General features: G+C 42.5%; 1 protein-coding gene and 1 long non-coding RNA gene across 2 annotated transcripts; one reads left to right on the top strand and one right to left on the bottom strand.

The window, feature by feature from the left end:
- Window positions 1–3,044: 3,044 nt before the first annotated feature.
- On the bottom strand, window positions 3,045–26,649 carry LOC137445876 (uncharacterized). Its single transcript, XR_010988520.1, has 5 exons — window positions 26,597–26,649; window positions 19,320–19,518; window positions 18,589–18,762; window positions 12,941–13,047; window positions 3,045–3,070 (listed from the first exon to the last, which is right to left on the bottom strand). It is a non-coding gene; the product is annotated as an uncharacterized lncRNA (long non-coding RNA).
- On the top strand, window positions 12,392–19,474 carry IL12B (interleukin 12B). The gene is made up of 6 exons (XM_068148003.1): window positions 12,392–12,473; window positions 14,382–14,663; window positions 15,157–15,274; window positions 16,156–16,349; window positions 17,625–17,770; window positions 19,349–19,474. Exons 1-6 carry the CDS (start codon window positions 12,392–12,394, stop codon window positions 19,472–19,474), a joined length of 948 nt encoding a protein of 315 aa, XP_068004104.1.
- Window positions 26,650–27,414: the final 765 nt, after the last annotated feature.

Raw genomic sequence — 27,414 nt, forward strand, 5'->3', positions numbered from 1 at the left:
GAAAGGCACCTATATCTTTTCTACCCCCTTTCTGCTCACTTGCTAGGGATTCTGACTGAAGCTGTAAACTGTAGCTAAACCCAGCATGCTACTGAACATGCCAAATGGGACCTTTCTCAACAAAGTTCAATAAGAGCAAGTGCAGGGTCCTGCATCTGGGTCAAAGCAATCCCAGGCACAAATCCAGGCTGGGCAGTAACTGGCTGGAAAGCAGCCCTGAGGAGAGAGACTTGGGGGTGCCGGTGGACAAAAAGCTCAACATGAGCTCTCAGTGTGCACTTGCAGCCCAGAAAGCCAATCAGATCCTGGGCTGCATCAGGAGAAGTGTGGCCAGCAGGTCAAGGGAGGTGATCTTCCCCCTCTACTCAGCTCTGGTGAGACCCCACCTGGAGTACTGTGTCCAGTTCTGGAGCCCCTATTACAAGAGGGATGTGGAGGTGCTGGAATGTGTCCAGAGAAGGGCCACAAGGATGATCAGAGGGCTGGAGCACCTCTCCTATGAGGACAGACTGAAGGAGTTGGGGCTGTTCAGTCTGGAGAAGAGAAGGCTCTGAAGTGACCTAATTGTGGCCTTCCAGTATCTGAAGGGGGCCTACAGGAAGGTTGGGGAAGGACTTCTCAGGATCTCAGGTAGTGATAGGACTAGGGGGAATGGAATGAAGCTGGAGGTGAGGAGATTCAGGCTGGATGTGAGGAGGAAGTTCTTCACCATGAGAGTGGTGAAGCCCTGGAATGGGTTGTCCAGGGAGGTGGTTGGGGCCCCGTTCCTGGAGGTGTTTAAGCCCAGGCTGGATGAGGCTCTGGCCAGCCTGATCTAGTGTGGGGTGTCCCTGCCCATGGCATGGGGGTTGGAACTAGCTGATCCTTGTGGTCCTTTCCAACCCTGAATGATACTATGATACTATGAAAGCTGTCTCTGGCTCGCCTATGAATGCAGACACAATGTACAACAGCAGTGCTCTATGAGATTATGTAACTTTCACTGCCTTGACAAAAATCGAGGCTGTTTAGTAGAATCTGTATTTCTCTCCCCATTTTTCCATTTCCACAGATTTGCTATATGTAAATAAAGCTGGAGCACAAGTGAATGAAGATCTATCCCACCTGCTCAGTCACAGGCCTTCAAAGGAGACATTTATATGTAAGACAGTATAATGTTTCTGGGGTTCTGAGGCTGTCCTTGTTTCTAGTCTTCCTTTTCATGAACAATTAACTGTAAGGATAAGGCAATGCAAATGTAGACCCCTGTAGGGATATGGTAATCATAGCATTGTCACAATGGAAATTCATGACTGCTAGGGATTTTAGCTCTGCCAGTGCTCTTCACAAACCCACAGCTGTGCCCAGTCTCCTCCCATTAGGCAGCTGTGAATAAAGTTCACCCTCAGCTATTTATAACTCTACTGCAAATTGGAAGGTTCCTGTTTTCTTAAACCACCACACTTCATTGCAGAATTGACTTCTGTGGGAAGCTGTATGGTGACTCCATGAATATGACTGTTTTCATACCACATCCTGCATCTGTGCTGCTTCTGTCAGCTGGCTAATGGAGCAGTGCCAGGCTCATGATGGTGACCACGGCCTACAATGTGACTGGCCCTTTCAGCCAGTATGAAGTTCCCTGCAGATCCAGATGGAAGTGTCCTTCTATGAGGATGCATACAGTAGTTAAGTAGTTTGTTCATTAAATTTATTTGGTTGAGGGGAAGAAAAAAAAAAGGCAAACACAAAAAAGCAGAAGATTCACATATGAAGGGTTCTACTTCATATATATTGTTCTACTACTACATCTCTCCTCCTTCCAATCCATCTAGAATGTTAAGCTGCTTCTACTGAACTGCATTCTCTGATAAAAGTGTTTTTCTGATGAACTCTTCAAATATGAAGTCTTGTCTCTTTGGGCAAACAGTGATTCCTTTGACAATGGGATTTAGTGGTACAGCTGTCAGACTAAAGCTTTCTGAAGTGATTCTTACTCTCAGATATTAATTATAGGTGGAAGGAATTGAAACAGATGGACTGAGGTCAACAGAATAAGGTTTAACAAGACCACGTGCTGGGTCTTGTACTTTGGTCACAACAACTCCAACACTACAGGCTTGGGGCAGGGTGTAGGCTTAACATCAGCCAGCAGTGTGCCCAACTGGCCAAGAAGGCCAATTACATCCTGGTCTATATCAAAAACAGTGTGTCCAGCAAGAGCAGGGAAGTGATTGTGCCCCTGTACTCGTCCCTGGTGAGGCCACACCTTGAGTACTGTGTTCAGTTCTGGGTGCCACAGTGTAGAAAAGACATTGAGATCCTAGATCACAGCCAGAGAAAGACAATGAGGCTGGTGTGAGGTTTGGAGGGCATGGCATATGAGGTGCAGCTGAGGGAGCCGGAGAAGAGATGGCTAAGGAAGATCTTATTGCTCCTACAACTACCTGAAAGAAGTTTGTAGTGAAGCTGATATTGGTTTCTTCTCCCAAGTAACTAGAGACTGAATGAGAGGAAACAGGTTTAAGCTGTTCCAGGGGAGGTTTAGATGGGACATTATGGAAAAAAAAGTCTTTACTGACAGAGTGGTGAGACATTGGGACAGGCTGCCCAGGGAGGTGGTGGAGTCACCATCCCTGGAGGAGTTCAAGAAGGTGTATCTGTGATGCTTCAAGACACAGTTTAGTGATCATGGTAGTTGGGTTATGGCTGGACTCAGTCTTAAAGGTCTTTTCCAGCTTTAGTGACCCTGTGTTTAACTTCTGAGGTAGTCAGGTGTCTGTTGATGGAAGAAGATTCCACAACGCAGGGCTTTCTCCTGTCAGAGAAATAAACAGTCAACAGTGGGTGTACAGTTCTCATATGGTGTTCCTTACAGTAGCTGTTACCACAGAAAGGAAGTAATGTCATTTGTGGCTGGAGCCCACATTCAATTGACTTTCTAGTGCCAGGCAAAGGTTTGGTGGAGGTAGGAAGAAACTCCATGGTGTGTTCGTTACGTCAATACTTACTGTGTAACTTCAGTTAGCTTTGCAGAGAGGAATTGAATTTTTCTTTTGAGTACTCTGAGGAGTGTCCTGGGGGATTTTGCCTACAGAAAGAGGTCACAGAGAAAGCCAATTAAAGATATAAAGTTAAAAAATGTAGTGATGCACTTTTGGCTCAAATAGCTTATAATGCCAAGTGGAATGTAGAGGCAAATGAATCTTTATGCTTCACAGCTCTGTGCTGTGGGGATGGAGACTAACTGTAATTTCCACCCTGTTCATTCATTCTCCAGACAGAGTAAAGACTGCACCCCTCCAAAACACAGTTAAGCTTCAGGGAAAAGCAGAGTTAGGAAATGACCAGGACAGTCCTCAGTAGCCACATGACAGCTTATTTACTTAACAGGATAGTATCCTCTTCTCCCCATAAACTTGAAGGAAATAAAACCAGCTCCTTCTTACTTGCTGCCTCTAATGAAAGCAGAACCCAGTAAAGACTCTCCTCTTTTGGCACAGGACCAAGTGAGCTCTCATATGTGCAAGAAGCAGTCAGTTTTAACTTGAATTGAGCATTGATAGTCTGGTCACAATTCTGAAGACCCCTGTGTATAGGATCTCCTCAGACAAATTTAAAAGTGATCTCATTCCTGCTTAAATCCAGGAATTTACTGACTTTGGTCAACAAATTCATCCATGTGACAGATGCTTTTTCTATGGACCTGTGGTGGTGCATTTACTCAGTATGATGTCAGAGCCAAGGGAGGAGCGAGACAGCACAATTCCCAATATGAGCAACTCCAGGCACATCCTCATACTCCATGGCATGATGGTAAGCAGAAACCAATGTGTTCACTCCATGCAAACAGTTTCATCATTCTTTTGGGAAAGTACTTAGTGGAAGTTCCCTCATGCAAGGCTTTCTTCTCATTTTGATCCCTAAATCATTTGCTGAGCTATTGACCAACCAGTATTCTTACCTGAATAAGGAACAGTTAATAGGTCCACATCCCAAACTCAAAAGACACCCCACAATGACATGAATAGCTACATGCTCGCTTTTGCCTTGCTCAAAAAGAAAGGTAAGCAGTCACCTCCTGCTGTTCATGCCACCATTCAGTAGACATGAACAGAAACAACATATTCCTGGTCAGGAATGTAGGTGGCAAACGTTGTGAAAGCTCAGGACAAGGACTGTACAGAGATGCAACTTCAAATTGTCATTATTATTTCATTTTCACAGCTGGCATATCAGCACCTACCCCTGTCTGTGCCTTAAACAAGAAGCCTTTTGCTAAGATTTCATTCAGAAATGTGTGGTGGTGAGAAGTGGAGTTGCTGTGGTTAAGTGTGAAACAGTCTAATTCCCATTAGTCTTGCAACAGCCTGCATGTCACTGCAGCTGGGAATCAGAGTCACAGAATGTCAGGGGTTGGAAGGAACCTCCAGAGATCGAGTCCAACCCACTGCCAAAGCAGGGTCACTTAGGGCAGGCCATGCAGGAACACGTCCAGGCAGGTTTTGAAAGTCAGGTCAGATCTACTCTGGACACCTTTTTAATGGACAATTTTAATTCTACTGCACGCTTCCAAGTGAAACTCCCTCATGGTTGCTGTATGGTTAACTACATGAAACTAACTACACAGAGAGAACAGAACATAGTCATTTTCTGTCCTTGAAATTCCATGCTGGATATGATGGATACTGAAAACCAGGGGAGGTTATTTCTTCACATTTCCCATTGTAATTTCAAATGTCTGTTGAGAGCTTTAGACTACTGTGGGGAGCTTACTCTTTTAAGAACTCATTTATAAGCAGCTTAGAACATGCTGTGGGCCAGTTTGCAAACCTCTGCTGCACAGAATAGATTAAAAAATCCTAACATTGGGAACTTATTCCATCAATAAGCCAAAGGAGACATCTAGATCTCCTGATCCACTCTTTGTGAAGGCATGCAGCACACTTTAGGTCTGATCATGATCCATTTAAACATATTGGAAGTTTCTCCTGTCCTCCAGTCCAGTGGTTCCAGGTTGTTTCAGCCAAAGCCTGCCCACATGGGACATTTCTGCAGGCACATTGGTCAGATGCAGGGAAGTCTGAGATACTTTTTCTGTCTAAGCATTGTAGTTTTTGTACTCAAAAAGGGGTTTTGTGAACACTGGCACAGAAGATGTTTTCACTCATTTCTGCACCTGGATGTGCTCAAGAGGGGATTGGATGTGGCATTCAGTGCCATGGTCTAGTCATGAGGTCTTGGGTGATAGGTTGGACTTGATGATCTTTGTGGTCTCTTCCAACCTTGGTGATACTGTGATACACTGAGACTCCTGTTCTATCATAGGGAGTAGGATTAAGCCTGAGCTGTTTTGTCTTTAAATACAGAATATTCCTTTTCCCCCTGTATAAAGTCTGTATAAATTCACAGTAATCCATATTTGTCTTTTACAAAGAATAGAAAATAAAAGCCCAAAAAAAAAAGGGGGGGGGGAGGGGGAGAGGGACAGCGACAGCTTTTCATTCAGCTTCCTTTACAGAGCATGCTACAGAGCTCCAGAAACTGCTCACAGATTACCTTGCCTTTTGCAGTTTATTAACATTAAAGCTATGTAAAATCTTGAAATACTTAGTTTTACAGATTCACAGACTGGGTTAGAAGGAACCCTCAAAGGTCATCTTGTCCAACCTCACTGTGGTGAGCAGAAACGGCTCAAACTAGCTCAGGCTGCCTGTGCTGCCACATCAAGTTTTAATCAGTCCTAAATGAGTACCAAGCAATCTTGTTATTTCTCTAATTACAGTATTAATAACTCCCAGGTTTAGATTCTTGATCTTAACTCTCAGATTTACTTGATAACAGATGAGATTGAATGCTCATCTTTCATTTTCCAGTATATCAGATTCTAGATGTTGTGATTGCAAAGATCAGCTGAGTGCAACTTGGTTCCACCCTGAATCCTCAATACAACACCATCAGAAGACAAAATAGTGTTTAACTCCCTGGAGTAGTAATATCTGGGGACTCTGGAAGTCCAGAGTCCAGGCTGTAGCCCCTCCAGGGCACATCTCTTCCAAATGTTATCTAGTATGTAACAGCAGGGAGGATTTGCCAATCCACAGTCCCTCTCTTTCCCCCATTCTACTGTGGTTCTTCAAAATCATCACACGTCAAAGCTCCTCAGTTTTTACCACTCAGGGCTGGTAATACTGTGGTCTCACTTAGTACCACACAACTTCAGCAAAGGTAACTCTCACAGAAGTTTCATAAACAGAGGTTGTATCACAAAGCAACCACTGGTGTAATTTCAGAAATTTTCTTTGCCTTTCAGAAGCTGAGGGATGTTTCAGTGGTTCATTTGTGAAACCTCTTTGCTTTCTAAACAGGCTCTGTGTGAGCTCATTCATGACCTCATTCATCAACAGTCAGAGGGGTTAAAACTCTTATTACCTAATTTAAAATGTCTTTTCTCCACCTCCAGGAACCTGGAATTTTCTGACAATGATGCAACAAGATGCCTACTGACTGGGCACTGAATCTTACTATCAGCTTCTGGTATCCCATATAAGATGGGGTTCCTTTCTCAGCTTGAGTCTTTAGGCTTTAGCATAAAAACCCCAACAGTCACATTAATAATTGCATAGCAAAATAGGAAGCTGTCATGGCTTCCCTTTTCTTCCAGCCATATCTCTGAGTGCTTTAATTTAGGTCCCTTCAAAATAGCAATAAGAAGCAGATAAAAGAAGTATTTTTCATAATGATTACACTTTGTGTTGACACAGATTAACTAAGAGGGAATGCGCTGCCCAGGGAGGTGGTGGAGTCACTGTTCCTGGAGGTGTTCAAAAGGGGATTGGATGTGGCACTTGGTGCCATGGTTTAGTAGTCATGAGGTCTTGGGTGACAGGTTGGACTTGATGATCCTTGAGGTCTTTTCCAACCTTATTGATTCTATGAAATTCTGTCAATGCAGTAGTTCATACACAAATGTCAGCTTACCGTGCTATTATCCTGAGCCTGATCAGCAGTTGCATGGCAGCGGTTAGCACAGTGCCAAGTCTGAACTAAGTGCCCTCTGAAGAAAGGTTCAATTCTGCTTGTGAAACACATGTAAATGTAGCTTAGTCAATGGAACTACTGGCAAGAGAAATACCCAAAGTCCCCATCTTGGGTGGCTCTTCTAATGCAAATGCATTACTGTTGTATAAAGCTTAGATTTTTTACTAGAAGTGGGGTGAGTTTTTCTCTTCTATGCTTTTGCATTTCTCTCAAGGTTTGATCTTGGTTCACTGATTCCACATAGTAGCTTGCAACTGGAATTCTTTTAGGAAAGGTCATGGATACTCTAAAATTACACAGTATTTCCTGATAGTGTGACACAAATCACAGCTGAGTTAATGATACATAAAATCAGAGTTCCCTTCTCATTGCTACTACATTAATAACAACAGCAATAAAACTTGATCTTTGGCAAATCAACCTCTGAAAGGAATTCCAGATAGAGGACTCATAGTGGTTATACACTCTGTATAAATCATCCTTATACTGACATGGGGCAGATTTTTTTTCATGGGCTGAGGTGAGATAACTGTGGTGTTCCACAGAGCAAAAATCTTCTGTCCTTCAAAAGAAAGGAAAACCATTTTCAAGCAGGCTCTTTCTGTCATAAAGGAGTCTTTCCGTTGCGTTAGAAGAAAGCAAAACATGGACACAGAGTTTCCAGCATTCTCTTTCCGAGTCATAGGGGAAGTAGGATGAAAATTATGGGAGAGAAGCTGCTCTTCTTCAAATTTCCCCTTAAGAATATATGAGCTCATAATGGAAAACCAGACCATCATCAAATGGTATTTGCACAATCTCTGTGTTTTAATATATAAAAATTCCTCTGATGGATCATAGCAAACTATCCTATCATGGAAGTTCCAGACAGCTGTCTCTGTGCTCCAGAACTGGCATCTAAAATTCTTGGTGTAATGCTTTGGTAGTGTATGGCTCCATTTGTGCTCTAAGAGAAGTCAAGGCAATTAGGCAGGCTTTCTGCATGTGTGTGCAAGCAGACACTCGGAAAGTATTTACTTTTATATGTATTTTCTATTAATATTTGTATTCATCATGAACTGTTCACATTTCTGACCTGAACAGGCATTTAAAGGCCACCATCATGTTGGGCAGATGATAAAGCTGTGCATTAGGTGACATTACAGTCACAAACTCCCCACCACGTGTATAAGACTGTGTATATGTTAGAGCTTATTGAGACACGTGGATGCACAGGTATTAACAATTTGGAAGTGTCTAGTACTCTTGCTTTGCTGTTACATTATTGATATGAACCTCAAATGAATAGTTCACTGGTTGCTGGTCAATTTTGTGTCATGAATAAATCCATAAACCATTTTGATCTAGATTCAGTATGCAGTATCTGAAGGGAGCAGTTTTCACCCATGACGGAGCCACCATTTCAAACCTGCTTCAGCAAGCTGCACTCACAGCCTGCACCCTTTCATTCTACTCTTGCCCAGCTCTGGCTGTGAACTCTAGTAAAGGGAAGTCTGGGGCTGATGCTGGGTAACAGGTTGGGTACACTGGAAGTTAGGCCCATCAGTTTTGTGTTTTGTCAGACGGGGGAGAGTTAAAGCTCAGCTGTGGTCCTACCCAAGCCATGCTTCTCTGAAGAGGACAGCTAAGGAGAGAAAGAGATTCCACTGGCGCTAGTCCAGAATTGTGAAACTACCCTCTTTCAAATCAGAGCATGCAACCCTCTCTGCTGTTTGCCTCCCAGACGTGTGACAATAAACAGGAGCCTCAAGCTGGGGATGATAATAAGATTATCTCACTGCTCATTTGGGTTCTTCCTCCTTATGGTTTTTGTTCTTGCCGTGTTTGGGGGCACCAAATATGCAACGTATTGCAGATGCTTGTGTTGTTTTCTATGTGTGAAGGATTTCTGAATGACCACTGTCCATAGCGGAAGGGTCAGGCACATCTTTTAATTCATGAATTACTTCATTATAGCTTTGATTTCAGGGCTGCAGGAATACTCCTGTCACTAGAAACCACACAGGATAGCCTTGTGTCACTATGAATTCCTAAAGCATCCAGGCTGAATTTCAAACCTTGGTTTCTTTTTTTTCCTTTATGGGCAATGTCTTTGTTCTTGCTTGTAACTTCTCAATCATCTTATTCAGGTTTGGAACAGGGCAAGAAGATCAACTAAGCTTTGGGTTGGCTAACAGGGTGAACTGTTTCCTATTAGTTCACAAATAGTAACAAAAAACATCAATGGAAAGTTCTTCCTCACTTTCAAAGTGCATGTTCTGGATGGGGCTTCTCCTATGCTGGAGGATAGGTCTAAAAGGAACACCAGTGTATCAAGGAAAAAGCAATACTTCAAAAACAGCCACATGAAATAATGTGACAATATCAGCTGTTGATCCTTTACCCAGAACTCATTGTTTTGGTTTGCTTTGGCTTTATTTTTTTTTTTTGGTTGACCTAAGTCTCAGTCTTTAGAACAAATACATTTCTAAACGAGCAATTAAAAATGAGTTAGCCTTTTTTACTTCTGATTGATGTGGGGTTTTATTTCATATAATTCTCTCTTTTGTGCTTATCAGGTAGAAAGAGATATGGTTAAGTTAACTTTCTCTTTCTGTCTTCATACTGTATTTCCCATTAGACAGTTTTGGGAGTTTATTTATTCTGCATTTACTCTTTCTCAGATGATGAGCAGGCTGTATGAGAGAGAGAGAAAATCAGGCAGGAAAGGAAATGCCTCTGGCATACCATAAAGGTCATTGTAACAATCTCATCATCTCATTTCCCCTTTAAAGTTTACCTGAGAGTCCCAAACTTTTTTTTCTTTTTACTTTAGCTCTGCCACTATGTAAAAAAGGAACTCAGGCCACGTGTTGCAATTCTGTGGTATTGTGGTGAAACGGAGCATCCCTCTGCTTTCTGGGTTTAGAACTATTTATAGGGGAGCCAGCACAATGCTTCCTGCAGATCACAAATCCAACCTGCCTGGCAACTTTGGCTAAGGCATCACAGCAAAAGGTGAGAATTCCTTTCTTCTCTAATACTGGGGCAGCAGAAGTCTGGTATCAGCTGCTTCAGATGAAATGAATGAAAGCTTCAAATTATTTACTTATAAATATATTTAAGTGGTTGTGACACTTTTCTCAGGACAGTATTTATAAGCTTATGTGTATGTTGAGTGTATTTGCTCATAGAATTATTACCTAATGGACAGAACAGATCATGTTATCATGTAATTATCTTTTGTGGTTGACTTGTATTTGTGTTGCTGAATTGTGTGCATAGACAAATGTGTACTTATGGTTAGGCCATGCTCTGCTTGAAAGAACAGGCAACACTGACTTGGCTCTGCCTTGAGCTGGGTCTGGCTCAGGTGGCATCCAGAGGTCCTTGTAGCCATGAATTTGGTGATTGTCAGTGAAGGAATCTGGGCTGATTTACAGCAGCTTATGCTCCAGATCACAGGGAACATATGATGTAGATAGACTTTCCTCATCTCTGAAGTGCTCAGACAACTGCACTGAAAAAAAGTTCTGAGATGAGGGTTGGGGTTATCCTCCTCACCCCAGTCTCAAAAATTGTCTCATGAAAATTCTTAACCTTTTTCATCACAAACCTGAATTGTGAAGGTTTTCATTAAAACCAGGAGAAAATATTCTGTTTTCAAGGAATGCCACGTTACAATGAAAGAAAGCAGCATCTTTCAGAAAGCTGCATGAGCTATTTTTCTGGTGCAAATTGTAGCTAATCCTGCCTGCAGCAGAAATCAACAGGAGCTAAGAGTGTTTGCCTTTTAATGAAGCAAGACAACACTGATAGGTTGCCTGATAGTATCTGGCTTTTCACTGAGGCCCTTGCCTCTCTAAGTACAGATGCAATGTGAACTGGTTCCACTCACAGATACTCTCTTCAGATACTAGTAGCTTTTGGTCCTATTAATGGCTGTGCTGTGCAGTGCACAAAATCAATGATTCCTGGCATTGCTCCAGATACTGCTGGCTAAGATAAAGGACTGATAACAGTAGGAGCTGCCAATGACTAACAGGTTTGGGGTACATACAAACATGCACTCTTCATAAACCCAAATGAAAATGATTTGTAGCACATAAGAGGAAATTAGGAGGACTACTCCCCTGTCACTAGAAAAGACTGGTCTGGGAGGGAAACAAAGCTCATACTACTTATTTTAGTGTTTTTCTTGGGCATTCAGACTTCCACTGTGGAAGAATAGTAGTTGAATACACTTTGAAAGATATATTCATCAGTCTTTTTCTAGGTCATATTCCTATTCATTTGGCTTAATGCCCAGCTGAAAAAGGTCAGAAAGTTATTGCAGTTTTTTATACAGCCAGTGGCTACTACCATACTAGACAAATGTGGTTTGTGTTTCATGAAGAGGTCTAGCTGTATTTTGAATTCAGGACAAATATACATATGTATGTTGTACATATAGCTATGCACTTTTTAATTCTCAAGGGAGCTAAATGTATGTCTCAAATGAACATAGCAACAATGATGCACACACCCAGCCATTTCTGCACAAAAATCCGGCAGGAATTTTGCCTGAAATTGCTAGCAAAACTAATTAGACTATGCAGCCTCAGGTGGATACTGGTACTAGTGCCAGTTAGGTAAGTGGCAGAGTTACCACCAGCTCCATGCTGCATTATTGACACTGCTATCACTTGTTTGTACAGAGATGGTGAAGACTGCAGCCTAACAAAACACTTCATCAGGTCCTTCATTGCGGTCCTCTATTTTAATAGGGATACTGACATGCTTTAACAAGGGAATATACTTAAAAGCCTTGTATGCCTGGAATTTAATGTCCATTGATCCTTTAGTCAAATGCCTTCAGTATCACTAAGGTTGGAAGAGACCTCAAAGTTCATCAAGTCCAACCTGTCACCACAGACCTCATGACTGGAGTAGGGAGGACACCACTGCCCACTGCAGGCTTGAACTCATGACCTCCCCATTAAGGGTCTTGTGCGCTACCAACTGAGCCACCCCCTGTAGTTTTTGTTCATGCAGCTAGCCTCACTGGCACCAGCAGGACTTTGCTTGCATGAGGAACACTTGACTGAGAGAACCTGGGAATGCTTCTGAAATGCTGACCATATAAGACCTATGTGCACAACAATTTCCCCTAAGTTCCATAATGTCTTCTCTAAACTGCTTTGCAGTGTGAGTAACAAGGGGATTAAAATCCTGGCTCAAGTTCCATACAAACCTCACATTTCTATGTCCTTTGAGACTTTTTAGAATGGGAGAATATTTCTTAGTTCACTGGAACAGACTCTGTCTTCTTATCCTGTCTACCACTGAGTTTGATTTCAGAACACACTCAATAATCCTCACTGATATTTACCAATTTCTTTTTTCCCTACAGATGTCTCACCTACTATTTGCCTGCCTTACTTTATTTTCCTTTGCTGCCCTTCTGGAAGCACAGTGGAAACTCAGGGAAAATGGTAAGCAGTCTTCACTTACTGAGGCCTACAGCTGACTGTAGGACACAAGGGTAGTTCAGAATTAAACTTGTGTCCACAAGCACACAATTTGTTAACTCTATTACCTTAGGCCAAAGTTCTTCCTATTTGTTTGTGAATAACCAGCCAAGTAATTGGTGTTAAGGGAGGAAATATTTAGAAGTCCTAAAATGTCATACAAAAGCCATTTGCATTAGAAACTGTCTTATGTCCTACTACATATTCTCCTGTTTCAAAAGTTTTGGTCACGCAGCAGTCTGGAAGCAGAATCAGTATCTTGTGACTTGAGTGACAGCCCACAAACAACAACAAAAAACCCTCAAGCATTAATTGTGAAAAAAAAAACAACCTAGAAATAGTTTGTGCAACTTTGCTGGTAAATATCTTAAATGTAAACATGGTTGTGAAAATACAGGGTCAGTAATAAACAAATCTTTTTAATAGCTTACCAGAAACTAGGGCTAAATTCAGGCCATCAAGTGTGCTGCTCTCATTCACTCAGTGTAGCTCCATACTCCAGGCTGTGTCTTCCATGTGGTTATCCCAAACAAGAGCCCTAATCAACATGAGAAAAGCATACTCAATCTGTTTCATTTGTAGGAAGTAATTCCATTACTTTCCCCCACATCTTTGCACTAAAAAATGATTCATCCTGTGGGTTCCCTGGGCAATACCATGGTGCAGAAAGCTGATGCTTGTCACTATTGAGAATAGAATTTGTGTTTCAGGCCTGTAGGATTTACCTTGCCTGTGCTTCAAATATCCATAGGCAGTTTGTTAAGGTTCCAAGCTTCCTGAGCCACATGTTTTCTGCCATTTCAGATTCAGTGTCTGACACGTATTTCTTAGCATTTATTCTCTGTGATAAAGTCTTAATGTTCTCATTCTGGTATTGAAATGGCCTGGTGAAAAGGTCTTAGAGCTCACTGGCAATCTGATTTCTTGAGCTGAGTGCTTGCTGTGGTGTGGGCACACTAAGAAACAAATTTTTGCCACTTCTTGCACGTAGCAGAGTCTCTGAGGGCACTGAACATGGTTGGGGAGCTTGTGACAGCAGCAGTACATCAGAGCAATGACAGTTAAATTTGAGAACTGTTGCCCCACAGAAGTGTAGCTGAAGTTCTTCAGCCAATCACTGCCAAAAGACAAAATGTTTCTTTAATAGAACTGTTCTAAGTTATTTTGTTATGTGGTGTGTCTTCTAATTTGGAAAGACCAGCAGGGCACTTCAAAGTTAGAAGATGGCATTTAGAAGACCACGTGTCCCTGCTGCAGTCCACGTAGCTCTGCTACAGCTCAGCAATCCTCTGTCTCCTAGTGATTGCTCCACTGGGACCAGGGTGATAGGACTACAGATTGTCCCCTGCAGAAAACAGAATCAGCTACAGGCAAATACAAACCACTTACCCAGAGCTCCCCTCCTTCCCACTGCTCACTCACAGACCTTTCACGGTGAAGAGGGCAAAGTGCCATAGCTTTGCACCATAGCACGGAGAATCATGAGCCATTCTGTGAGCAAAGGCCACAGGCTGTGTGCAGGAGGAATGCCTGGGCTCAGTGGATCCTTGCATCCTCACTTTCAAAACAAAGGTACCTGCCTAATCCCCACTGTTATGAACCACTATAAGATTCTCAGGGAACATGTCAAAATGTCACTTCTTCCATGAATATCTCATCCTTATTGATCAGCAGGTTCTGGATACACTACAAATTTCTAAGTCAAACCTCTTTTTGTAGTAAAGATTTCCAGGTGATGGTGAGGCATTCGGCAAGAAAGCCAGGGGTTTGTTAGCAGTTTTCCTGGAGAACAGAGGTAGAAAAGGGCTTGGCTCAATCTTCACACTGTTAAGTATGAGTAGCAGCTAATATGTCTTTCTCTACAATGTCCAGTGTATGTCATAGAATCTGAGTGGAATGATGAGACACCAGCTAAAAGAGTGGAGCTCACCTGTGACACATCTGATGATGCACTGCCAGTTTACTGGGAAAAGGACAATGAACTGAAAGGAACTGGGAAGACTCTGATTGTTGAAGTGAAAGAGTTCCCAGATGCTGGCAACTACACCTGTCTGACAGCTAATACCCATGAAATCATCAGCTATGATTTCTTCCTCATAACTAAAGTAGACTCCAATGGGCAAATGCTAAGGTCAATCCTGAAAAGCTATGAAGGTATGGTCATAAGATGATGTGATGTATCTTGCTCAGCTTTGTGCACTGGAGCTTTGTGAGGACCAGAGGGAGCTCTCTGTAGAAATGAGATTATCCACTGTGTGCCCTCTCATGAGCAGGGTAACAAATACAGAGGTTTGCCACCTGAATAGCTGCAGTGCTTCTTTGTGACAAGAGCAATGGATTTCTCCATATAAAAATCTTGCTGACAGCTATCTGCAACCTCTTGGGCAGGCTCTTAACTCCTGTCAATAGCCATGTAGCTGTGGTTAATGTGGTGCCATGTAAACCAGCCTTCAGCCACCAGTTATGGTTATACAAGTTATGGTTATATAATTATATATATGGTTATATAGCTTTTTAACTACATGAGACTGTCTTCCTATGTACCCAGCATGGGCCAAAGCAGTCCATTGAATTCTGCTCACTCTCTGCTTCGACCATTTGGGCAAAAAGAGTAAATAAATCACATTTTCTTCCTTTTTCCATCTAGAGCCAAAGAGGACATTTTTAAAATGCGAGGCAAAGAGCTACTCTGGAATTTTCATGTGTTCATGGATGACAGAAATTGAGAGTCCAAATGTGAAGTTCACAATCAGAAGTCTGAAAGGGTAAAAGCTTGTACTTTTCCTTAGCAACCTCATAGTAAGGCTGGAACAGCTCTTTGTGCTATTCTGTGTAGGAGATCCTAGATTTTAGGCTATTGAGGACATGCAGAAGGCAAGGAATCCCACTTCCAAAGTCTGAACATCTGCAAAACGTTTTGAGCTGTCACTGGGACTAACAACTTCTAAGGGCATGGAAGTTGCTCAGAAACTAGTAAAGGCTTGAAAGTGGATCATCGCCCATGGGACCATTACAGCAGCTGCCACACAGCCACAGAGTAACTTAAGCAATAGCAAAAATGGTTCATGCAGAGAGAGAGAGGAAGCTGGGCCAGAAGTAGAAACAATCACAGCACCAAGTCACTTTGCAGCAGCTCTTGTGGAATGAAGGGAGTGGGAGGCTGCACCCACTGCAAAAGCCAAATGTCCACTGACAAGTCTGTTGAGGAACACTGCAGAAACCTATGAGGGAAACCTTGCGGGGATTTCCTACCTTCCACTACTCTTTGGGGTTTCTCCAAAACATAGAGTGCTTGAGCAAGGTCACTTTGGTTTGTCCAGTAAGCTTTTAGAAAGAGCTATGGAACAAAGATACTAGAGCTTATCCTGGGACAGTGGTAACGCAAAAGGAGATATCCTAGTTTAGGCTGAAACGTTAATCCCTTCTGCTAAGGCAGAGGAGTGTTTATGCCACACATGGATGTGTAATGCAGCAGAGAAAATGCCAGAACTCCCACTGAACCATTTCCACAGCTGTTGAAGCACAGCCATAAAGTGATACAGGCAACACCAGAACACTACCTTACCAACTATGTCTTATTGTTGGGGTAACAAACTCCCAGAGCACACCGGCACTTTCCCAATACTTTTCTTTGATCTGTACTCAGCTCTCAAGGAGATGTAACCTGCAACAGCCCTGTAGCTCACACTGGCAAATCAGGCACTGAATACACAGCCCAGTGCCAGAAGGAAAACTACTGTCCATTTGCTGAAGAGCATGAGCCAATTGAGATGTTCCTGGAGGTCATTGACGAGGTGGAATATGAGAACTACACTAGCAGCTTCTTCATCAGAGATATCAGTGAGTAGACCAGGAACCATGATCAATTTTTAGCCTCTTTCTTGCTGCTGATAGTGGAACTAATAACAGTAGCTTGGGAATCCCTGTCCCTACTGTAAATCTTCATCAAGCCCCCAGTTACAGGAATAGGGGAGCAGCAGTCTGGAAGAGGATGAGGAAGTGAAGAAGCAACATCTCCATAGCTTGTGACCACCAACCCTCTCACTCCCACATGTCCCAGAAGTTTCTTCTTCTTCTAACCAATAAAGCATCAGTCTCTTTCTCTGAGAACTGCAGATTCACTCAGATAATAATTAATGCTTTCCTCCTGATCTGTTCTTTCTGAGGAGCATCCAGGACAGGCTAATAGAAATTGACAGTTGTAACAACAGTGCCACTGGGCACAGGAAACCAAAGCAGCATCCTGAAGAAGCAGATGTTTTGCTGCATGCCCTAATGGTCAGGGAAGATACTCCTCTGTGTCCAACAAAGCCTTCTAGGCTTATTTTTCATAAGAAGTATATAAGCCATTTCATAGAATAGAATCATAGAATGGTCCAGGCTGTAAGGGACCTCTAAAGGTCACCCAGGCTGACCTCTCTGCAGTCAGCAGGGACATCCCCAACTAGATCAGGTTGCCCAGGACCTCACCGAGCCTTACCTTGAATGTCTGCAGGGAAGAGGCCTCATCCACCTCCCTAGGCAACCCATCCCAGTGTTCCACCACCCTCACAGTGAAGAACTTCTTCCTGATATCCAATCTAAATCTGCCCTTCTCTACTTTGAAACCATTGCCCCTTGTCCTTCCACTGCAGGCCTTTGTAAAAAGTCTCTCCCCATCCTTCCTGAAGGCCACTTTCAGATATTGGAAGGCTGCTATTAGGTCTTCCCAGAGCTGCCTCTGCTCCAGGCTGAACAACCCCAGCTCCCTCAGCCTGTCCTTGTAGCAGAGCTGCTCTACCCTCCTGATCATTTTCATGGCTCTCCTCTGGACCCTCTCCATCAGGTCCATGTCCTTCATATATTGAGGGTTCCAGACCTGTTCACAGTACTCCAGGTGAGGTCTTACCAGAGCAGAGTAAACTGTCAGAATCAGCTCTCTGGATCTGCTGGCAACACATCTTCTGATGCAGCCTTCTGGGCTGCAAGTACACGCTGCCTGCTCATGTCCATTTCTTACTCCCTTCTTAATCTCACAAAGGCTCCCAAAGCTGATAAGACTACCAAAAGTAGCACAACAACATCCAATATTATGCTGCTAATATGAATCAATTCCTTCTGTGTTTTCTCTTGCAGTAAAACCTGACCCACCCCAATGTCACTATACAGCTGCAAATGGAACAGTCACCTGGACGTATCCCAGAACATGGAGCACACCAAATTCCTACTTCCCTTTGACTTTCAGGGTCAAAGTTGAAAGTCCAAAGAAACGCAAAATCCAGGTAGAGCTACAACATCTGAAATGCAATTTTCCTGCTTGAACTGACAGTATAAATAATATCAGCATAGTATGCAAGAATCATGGTATAGAATATATTGTTGGGGGGTTGGTTGGTTGCTTTTTCTAAAGGGTACTGCTATCCAAATGTGACAAGGTTCTATCTTAGCAGAAAGAGACTTCCTTCACAGTTCTATGAGCTGTATGATCTTAACAACACACTCTGGGGTGGATGCAACCCTGATGTCACTGGGAAGACACAATTGTGCCCAGCATTACATAGCTGTGAGAAAAGCATTTACTAATTAATTAGTAGGCTGTGTGGGCCCTAATGTAGGAAAACCCCAGTTTCCAAATCAAGAAGTTCAGGATCTCAGGCACTCATTTCCTTGTGTGTGGTTTGTACCTGGGTAGCTCAGACTTTCTTTACAGGTGAATTGGCAAATAAGGCATCATTGAGTCATTTGGTAGTGTGTATGTGGAGACTGGTGTAGGCTACAGTCTTTGCCACTCACCTTCCAGTTATTAGTTAACTGTTAACTAAGCATTGCCCCTCTATATTAGCTTTAAATCACAACATTATTTTGCTTCCTTTGCTAAGGAAGCTCCTGAGGTATGCAGCAGCAGTATGGCAATTTGCCTAGGCTGGCAAAGAAGTCAACACCAGAACTGGAAAGAAATATATAAACCAGTTGACCACAAGTGCAGGTCCTTAACTGCAGCGCTGCTCTTCCTTGGTCCAGCAGTCAGAAAAATAAACAAATGTCACCACTTTGTCAGTTGGTGAAATTTTTCTGTGTGACAACATAAGCAAGCCTGTACCAGCAGATGGAGCTCTTCCCCTGGGCTGACTTCTCGATATGAGTAGAGTTCCTTAGGTAGAGAAACTGTGCCACGTACAAAGGGTACAGAGTTCTTTGAGTACCAGCCACAAATCCTCCGTGGAAATTTCAGCAATACTGAAAAGCAGCAACTTCTGGCTTCAGGGTTCTCATTCTGACAGGAGAAAAGAAGATAAAAACTATTTTACAAGGGCAAGTAACACTTGGAGAAGGGGCAATGGTTTTAAACTAGAGAAGGGTAGGTTTGGATTAGACATTAGGACTAAGTTCTTTACTGTGAGGGTGGTGGAACACTGGAACATGTTGCTCAGGGAGGCGGTGGAAGCCTCATCCTTGGAGACATTCAAGGTAAGGTTTGATGGGGCACTGAGCAGTCTAATCTAATTGGGGATGTCCCTGCTCACTGCAGGGGGGGTTGGACTAGGTAACCTCTAGAGGTCGCTTTCATTCCAGTGCATTCTATCATTCTATAAACAAATCCTCTGCTTTAATGACTGCCTGTTTGGGTCTGGGGTTTGTATCACTTTACAACACCAGCTTCAGTGGAAAGTGAGCTTGTCAGTTTCTTTCTACTGAGCCTCAAGTTCTCACCAGTCCTCATGACTTTGGTAGCTGTGGGTGAAGACTGATGCCTTTGAAACAACAGACTACCAGCTGGGGGTTTGAGCTATGTGTGCTTGTTTATTGTATATTCTGCTTGGTTTTCACAACCTGCTGATGGAGCTGTGCCCTGTTCCCAGGTCTATGATGCTGATGAGCAGTCTATTCAGATTCCAGTGGCTGGGCCAAAAGACAAGATCTCAGTGCGGGCCAAGGATCGCTATCACAATTCATCCTGGAGTGAGTGGTCTTCACTTTGCAGGTAAGGCTTGAAGAACCTTTGACTGGAAGAGGAGGGATGATTCCTTACCTAGGAGAGTAAGGAGGCAATTAACTTCTGCTTCTTAAATACTCATCTCACATTTCCTCATAATCTCTTTTGCCCCCTGAACATTCTTTGATGAAATATCTGGAAGAGAATAAACCTGTAAATACATTGGGCTCTCTAAATGATAATTCTGTTTTAAAAACAGCTGAGAAACAATTAGAATCCCTTTAAATCAGAGAGCAAACAATGGATGTATGTTCATGGACAGGAATTAGGTTCTACCTAGGCCATTGCTAGTATGACTCATGTTGATTTTTATCCTTCCTATTCATCAGCAGCTTATGAATCAATGTCCAGTGTCCAAATACAGCAGACAATCCATATAGAGCCATGTTCTACCAGTAAAATGAGAAAGGCAGTGAGAGAGAGAGGAGATACTTGCTACGGGAGAGCAGAGCTATTAGCAGCTCCTGCTGGTCCTAGGAATGGCTCTTTCCTCACACTGTGAATTGATTAGTGTTCTCTGACAGCTCTAAATTGCTCTCAGCCCAGCTCTCCAGGTCAGAACATAGAATTGCTGAGGCTGAAAGATACCATTAAGATCATCAAGTCTAACCATAATGGAAACACAGAAAATAAAGATGGGAAAATAGGGAAATAGTCTCCTTTGCATCCACACCAAAAAGCATGATGCAGATTTATGTATTTTTGAAAATCTCCTTCCTTTCTTTTATTCTGCCGTTTTGGGGTAGTTATTCTGCAATTTGATGTAGATGCAAATCTCCCTGACCTCCAAGTTTCCTGAGCCACACTGCTGAAAAGTTGTAATCTTGTAGCCCTACTGAAACACTTGCAATGAGATCACACTGTTCTGTGGATTCAGCCTTCACTGGTACAGGACCATTTATAGATACCAACACCAGCTGAAGGACATCTTCAGAAGGCCTATAGCTGGACTCTGTTCAGTTGAAGCTGAAGCCCTAAGCCTCCTCAGACATGGGAACTCCTGAGCCTTGTATTATGAGGGCCTGAGTCCTTTAGAGAAATTGAGTGGTGGCATTTCACTAAATGGCTCAGGCCAGCAAAGCTTTCTTGAGAAACAGACCAAATCTAGAGCTGAGAAAAATGACAATAATTCTTATGTAGATCTCCTTTCTTATTTTACAGATAACCAGTGAGAGACTCTAGGAGGGCAGGACACTCCTAAAGAAAACAAAGAATGAATGAACAAAAGAACAGAAGCATAAGTTGGGGGGGTGGGAATTGCATTTGAGATGGTTGAGAAGCCATACCAGCTATTTGTTGTAATAGGCTAATTTGGTCCTGACTCTGGCAGCTCTTTTAAATTCCTCAGACTTGAGTAACACCATGTTATATTAACGTGTATGGTGTTTGGATACATTGCTGGCAGCTGTTACTGTAGGTTCTGCATCTAATTCTGTTGCAATTATTTATTTGTTTATTTATTAGTAGTATTTATTTAGTTGACTTGCTTCCAGGTGAGGGCAACTGCTATCAAACTGTGTCATGGGGGGTTGGAGTCGATGATCTCTTGAAGTACCTCTAATGTACTGTGATGCTGTGATGTGTTAATTTATTTGGAAAGTAACCTGCTGAAAGAACAGATTTAGTGTTCCATTATTTAACAGTTTAATTATTGGAGTATTTATTTATTTATCTAGTTATTTATTTATCTATTTATTTATTTATCGGGGTTTATTTATTTATTTATTGATTGATTCTGTCAAAATGCATTGGCAGAGAGAGCTTTGGGCTGCAGGAGGTAGTTCTGTGTCGTGTCAGGGCCATCCTCATCATCCCGTCTGAGGGCAGATGTTTTAGCAAAAGAAGGCATTGCCAGTTTAGAGTCCTGGAAATGCTACCTGCTGCATTTTGTCAGCTGTTTGTGCCTACATCATGTTGATGCCCAGTCAGTGAACACTGCACATGGTTGTTGTGAAGCCCTACACTTGCAGCTGAACCCAAGCTGCATCAGAAGCAATGGGAGCACTGTGCTTGAAAGAGTTTTGTTACCACCTTGCATGACCATGAAAGGAAATGGGAGTGAGTAGCTGAATATAACACCTCCTAAACAAAACTTACTCCCTTTCTTTCATGCTTGTGATCATTAGAGGTCCTGTATTCAGTGGCCCATGTGTACCCAGCATATCTCTTGCTGTGGAGTTTTCTGACAATAAAATTAACTCAGACCTACTGTGCACAGGGCACAAGTTGTCAAGAATCTGCAACTGAAACCAAGGCATCTTAATTCATTTAAAAGCTTAACTGCAGTGTATCTGATATGTCAGAGAGCAATTGGGTTTATACATAGATGTTAAACATTGAGTTAAATTTATGAGTTTTGGAATACAGATTCTCATAGTTCACTTTGAAAGCATTTCCCTACTATTGCAACATGTGCTAGGTGTCTTCACAGAACCTTAGGGTAAAACCCCTCAGGTCCTGGTTCTGAACTGCTTATAGTGTAAGCCTCCAGGTCTGGAAAGAAGCAGAAGCTTGCATTTTTGTCAAATCACCTAATTCCTGACTTTCAGGAAGGCAGAAGCCATGTGAACATTTCTGAGGATTTAAGCCTTATGCCCTGATACAAAATCACCTCAACTAAAGAAAGAATGTGGCACTGGGTGGTAATTTAAGATATTTAAACACCGGAACATGGAAAGCCTCTGATACTTCAGAAAACTGAAATAATCTAGCTGCAAGTGCTGTCAGTATTTATTTACTGTACACATGTCTGCTATAAATGCAATTTACTGTGCTTGTTTTACAAAGGAGCTAATAAAAAATGCATCTCCAAAAAAAACCAAAACCTGGTTTACTTGTGATCTTTCAAGAAGAATGGTTAATATCCCTCCTCACTTTCCTACCAGAATATTATACACTGCTTCTGGGGCAAAGTCTCTGGGGAGAAGTAACATTACTGATTAACTCTGCCAACTTCATGGCTTCTAAACTTGCAAGGGACAACACAGAGAAGTGATGTCTGTTACTCAACATTCTTTTCTAAACCCTCTTCTGCAGGCTAAGAGATGATTGTTTCTTTTGCAGTCTAAGAGCACACAAAAATTCACAGGCCTTTGCCTTTGCAACTACCAGGTCACCACAGATGGTGAGGTCTTTGAGGTTTTCTCTAACACTGTTGGTACAGTGTTCACAACTATTAAGACCTTCCTGTTCTTCAGACAGTCTGGGTTGAAACCCTGGCACCATTGAAACCAATCATTGAAACCTCTCCTTAACTTTGATTCAGCCTGGTTTTCTCTTTTAGAAATACTCAGGCTAAATTCATACATACCCTGACACAGACCTTTAGAGGAATATCTCTTTCTGTGTCAGGATCCCCTAGAGCCGAGTGAAACCTTCCTCAAGGAAGCTTTTCTGGCATTCATCAGGAGGTAATGGGGAATCAGTAGTGAGGAAAACATTGTCTAAGACTCTTCAGAAAAACAGCAAAGGCACAGCTTGAAATTGCCCCTTTATCTGCAGAAATCAAATTTGTTGTAAGATGGCTGCTCTCTAGGATATAAAGTTGTCTTTGGTCCTTGATTATCCAATTCCTGGGCCTTATGCAGATTGAAGTACTTCTGAACATCTGTTCTAGAACTCATGAGACAGCCTCTCATCTGAGACACTCTCTACACTGTATAAAAAGGTGTTAATATCACAGCGTGAATATTCACTACAGTGGCCCCATAACACTGGAGATTACTTCCTAACTGACTCCATCCAGTCAAGGAAATATTAATAGTTTGATGTGCCAGTGAGTCCTTGTACTTTTCTTTCTTAATTCTTCTCCCAGTTGCTTTGCACATAATCTGGAAACCCTCTCATAAGTGTCACAATGCGTGGACTCAGTCAGGCTGCACGGTGCACAAAACCCCCAACCTAAACTTCAGGTTGCAAAACCAAAGCTTCTGAAATAACATAATGATAGAACCAAGTTTATTCCTAAGGGCCCCATGGTATGAGAACCACTAATCATGTAGACACCTGATAGGTGTTCTTTTGGACCCCTGTCTTACTTGGTGACCCATTATTCTCTGAGAAAGGGCAGCTCCTCCAGCTTTCTATTCATACTCATCATTCAAGATGTGGCTTTAGCTTTTGCCTACCACACCTACCTAAATCTGCACTGAACAGAGACTGACTAATTCCCTCCAGGGCTTTTTGTGGGTGTTCCTCATCTTAAAAATGCTTTACAAATAGTTGCTGTACTTAATGAGGCACTAACAGATTGTAGTAGGAGCTTGCTACCCTCTAAACTCCTCTGCCAGGGTAAGCAGGTACCTGCTACTAGCAAAGGGGGGAGATGAAATCTTAAGTCTAATTATGGTTTCTGTGTTCAAACACATATTAAGTTTTCAGTTCCAAATGCTTCATATCCATCCCCTTTTCCATGTTGACCTTCACCTTTCCTCAGTTCTTCATAAGTTGTAGCTTCCTTTTCTAAGATATATATTTGGAATAGAGGCAAAGCCAATGCATGTCCTCTAATCTTCCTCTGAGACATGAAAAAAGCTAAGAAGCCTGTCCTCAAATATTTCATTTTAACTGACTTCAATGGCAGAGCTTCAAAGTGATGAGCACCTGGAAATGACATCTTAAAATACAAAACAGAAGGCAGTTTAAAAAGTCCTATTCACTGCCCACTCCCTAATTCATTCTGTGCTGTGTTAAGCACTTTATGGCTGTTTTGCATCTCTCTGTGAACATGAAGTAATTCAGAAACATCACTGCTTTGGTACTAACTCAAAGGGTTCGCAAGCTGGTTGCATAATAACAGGGATCACAGCCTTGTCACTTCTCTGGAAGAGATCAGAAGAGACAAAGAAGAAGAAAGATCAGCTCCAGCCTTTGCAGGAAGCCGTGGTGTTGGTTTGTTTTTTACTTTCTAAAATGACACATGAAATCTACAGGTGGGATCTGTCCCAGCTTGGTTGGCACTTGCCATTTTACAGGGAGGCTCCTTTGATCTTTCTTAAGGTGTGGGAAATGGGAAACTCACCTTCCTTCAGGCAAATACCCAAATGTTTCCGCACGGTTTGATGCCTTAAGAAATACATCACTTGCTTCTCAAATTTCCCATTGAGCAAGCCTTTAAAAGTCTGATGCACTAATTGCCACATGGGTGGACAACCCTAACCACCCACACTCAATAAAACTGAAGGAGCCTGTGTTCTGGGTTGGGTATAAACACACACACTGAAATCACTGTGAGATCTGAATTCCCACTCAGGACCCTATCAATATCTCTCTTGGCTTGTACATTCTTCCCAGGCATAGCTGGTATGTGAGAATGGGATTTTTCATCACTGGATGTGCCATCTTTTGAGCATAGTTGACATCCTCAGCGTGAGACACTCCATCATACAAATGGGAACAAGCTACTGTGCATCAATGCCTGCCGGAATGCAGCCAGATAACATTCTGCCATGCAGAATACAGCAGACACTTAACTGATGACATGGAGCAGCAGCAGCGTATTTGCCAAAAATAAAAGCAATCTATCAATAATTGTGACAAGTGTTCTTGCTGTCTCTCTCCAAATAAAAAGGCACTAATGCTTTCTCAAATGTAGCAGGCCCAATAAAGTGAATAAACATTTGTTCAACAGGCAAATGCCTTTTTCCTCTGCAAAATAACAACTTGGAGAGGTAAGAAGCTGGGAAAAGATAATGGTAACAGCAGAAAACTATCAGAGGTCCAAACAATACCTCCCAGCTCACTGGAAACCAGCAGGAGTTTGCTGATAAGGTCCAAATTTCACTCATATTTTTTTCAGTCCACACAGAGCATTTTCCATCAATCTCAACATCAGTTTTAGGTACAAAGAGGCAAGCCCTATCCAGCCCTGGGAACTAGCTATTACTAAACAGATCTGAAGATTGGATGTCCAACAAACACCCCTTTTTGTTGGTGGTGTTAACAGCTAAAATCAATTCAATGTGCTACTCCATTGTCCATGTGTGCTTTGGACTTAGAAGTGCTAACACGTAAGGGCAAATCTAATGCGCCACCAAGTCCCGCAGCACCTGACTGCCAGAAACAGCTCACAGTCACCTAGGAGAATCGCAGAATCAGTTCAAATTGGCATGGACCACTGGAAGTACTCTGATTTCCCACATCCCTGCCCCACCACCAGACCATGAGCAGTTTGAAACAGGTCCACTTTATAGTACCTCAAATAATCTCTCTGGGCAACCTATGGTTGAGTGCTCCCATTGTGAAATTTGTTTTACTCACATCTAATTGGAATTTCTCTTCTGCAGTTTGCACTATTCTCTCCTTTCCTTTCACTGAGTGCCTCTGAGAAGACTCTGGAGCTTATCTTTGAAAACCCTGTGATGTAACTGAAGACAACCACCAGACTTTGCCTTCTTTCTTCAAAGTGAACAAGTAACTTCATTCAGTCTTTCCTAGTGCATGACATGCTCTTCATCTGTCTAAACACCTTGGTGGCCCTTCCATGGATTTAATCAAATATTTCACTGCCTTTCTTGTGCTGGGGAGGCCAGAACCATATGCAAGAACTCCAGATGCAGCCTTTAAGTGCTGAATGGGGTGGGGGCTGTTTTTTGACTTGACAATTACATTCCTATTAACACAGTCAAGTATGCAGAGCTGGACTTGTTCGCTATAGGGGCAAACCACTGACTCGTGTTCAACTTGTCCATCAAGAGAAGAACTGCTCCATTCTCTTTTCACTCTGCCACTGAATGTTCTTGAACACAGCACTCTGACCTGTGGCCTGCCTGAGGATGACAGGTCTTAAGGTTGTCAGACCAGCTCTGTATGAAAAGCATCAGGGCAGACAAGTCTCTACAAGTCTTGATAGAAAAGCTCCTCAGAGAAGCATTTTTTCAGTCACTGACTATTTTCTCCAGTGGGCAAAGGTAAATTCTGTCCATTCCTAAAGCTAGTCAGATAGCTACAGGGATACTGGAGTGGCAACAACTTTGTGGCAATGCTATTTACCAAATATCATTTTGAGATTTTGCATGTGAGTGTTATTTCACAGCAGAAAGTCAAAGAGACTGCTGCTGCTTTCCATGGATGGCATTTGTCTTAAAGCTTTGGTATTTAAAAATGCAAAACTCACCAGAACTCCAACTCTCCAGGCTGGCCTACTGCTGTGCCCTGCTTGTAGTGAGCTGCTATTTGCACACCCTACAGTATGTCACAGCTTCTCATTAGAACTGTATCCTTCCTATCTGAGTGGTCTGGCCAAGCCCTACAAAGCTTAAGGTCCACTCCTCAGAAAATTAATCTTAATTTGATTCAAAAGCCCTAATCAAGGCACCTAAACATTACAAGAAAGAAAACATTCATACCATGTCTTTCCTGCTATGAGGCATAGAATAAGCATCATGAATCCTTTCAACAGCAAGCTCATTTTCAAACGCTAAGAAAAATCTGATCCAAAATCTGCCTTCCTCATGAGGCCCCTCCAACCACTCAAAGTCCTCTCTTCCTTTCTACATTACTCCTCAGAAAATCTTCCTACATCCACTCAAACGGCTACAAACGTTTATATTCTTCCACTGAAGAGATGGGATGGATACTGAGGTTGCATCAGAGTCTGTAGCACCACGTTAGGCAAGAGAGCGCAACCAAAGAGACAAATTTCCTCATACCACTGTCAAGGAACTTGCATGTTCTGTCAAGCTGCAGTTTTACAGTTTCAAGGCATCCTCAAGAGTCTTGTTTGCTCATAACTATTCAGCTTAGGAGTACCTTCTGGGCTGGTTCAGGATTTTCTCCTGTTGCCTAACACTGGTAATTGTCCATCAGTGGATGGATGGATGAATGAATGAATGTGCCGAATGCTCTCCATGAGTTTACACACACTTTATGCTGGGCAGAACAAACTCTGCAGAACAAAAATTTCACTGACAACCCAAAGCAGCAGAATCCAGA

This window comes from Melanerpes formicivorus, unplaced genomic scaffold, assembly GCF_026170545.1.
Source record: "Melanerpes formicivorus ecotype bairdi unplaced genomic scaffold, bMelFor1.0.p_v2 SCAF_2, whole genome shotgun sequence".
NCBI classification, from domain to species: domain Eukaryota; kingdom Metazoa; phylum Chordata; class Aves; order Piciformes; family Picidae; genus Melanerpes; species Melanerpes formicivorus.

Bases quoted from the DNA above. Each gene is read 5' to 3' on its own strand.
- IL12B (XM_068148003.1), top strand. From the start codon at position 12,392: ATGTCTCACCTACTATTTGCCTGCCTTACTTTATTTTCCTTTGCTGCC. The intron at 14,664-15,156 runs GTATGGTCATAA...TTTTCCATCTAG, and splicing joins AATCCTGAAAAGCTATGAAG to AGCCAAAGAGGACATTTTTA. The intron at 16,350-17,624 runs GTGAGTAGACCA...TTTCTCTTGCAG, and splicing joins CTTCTTCATCAGAGATATCA to TAAAACCTGACCCACCCCAA.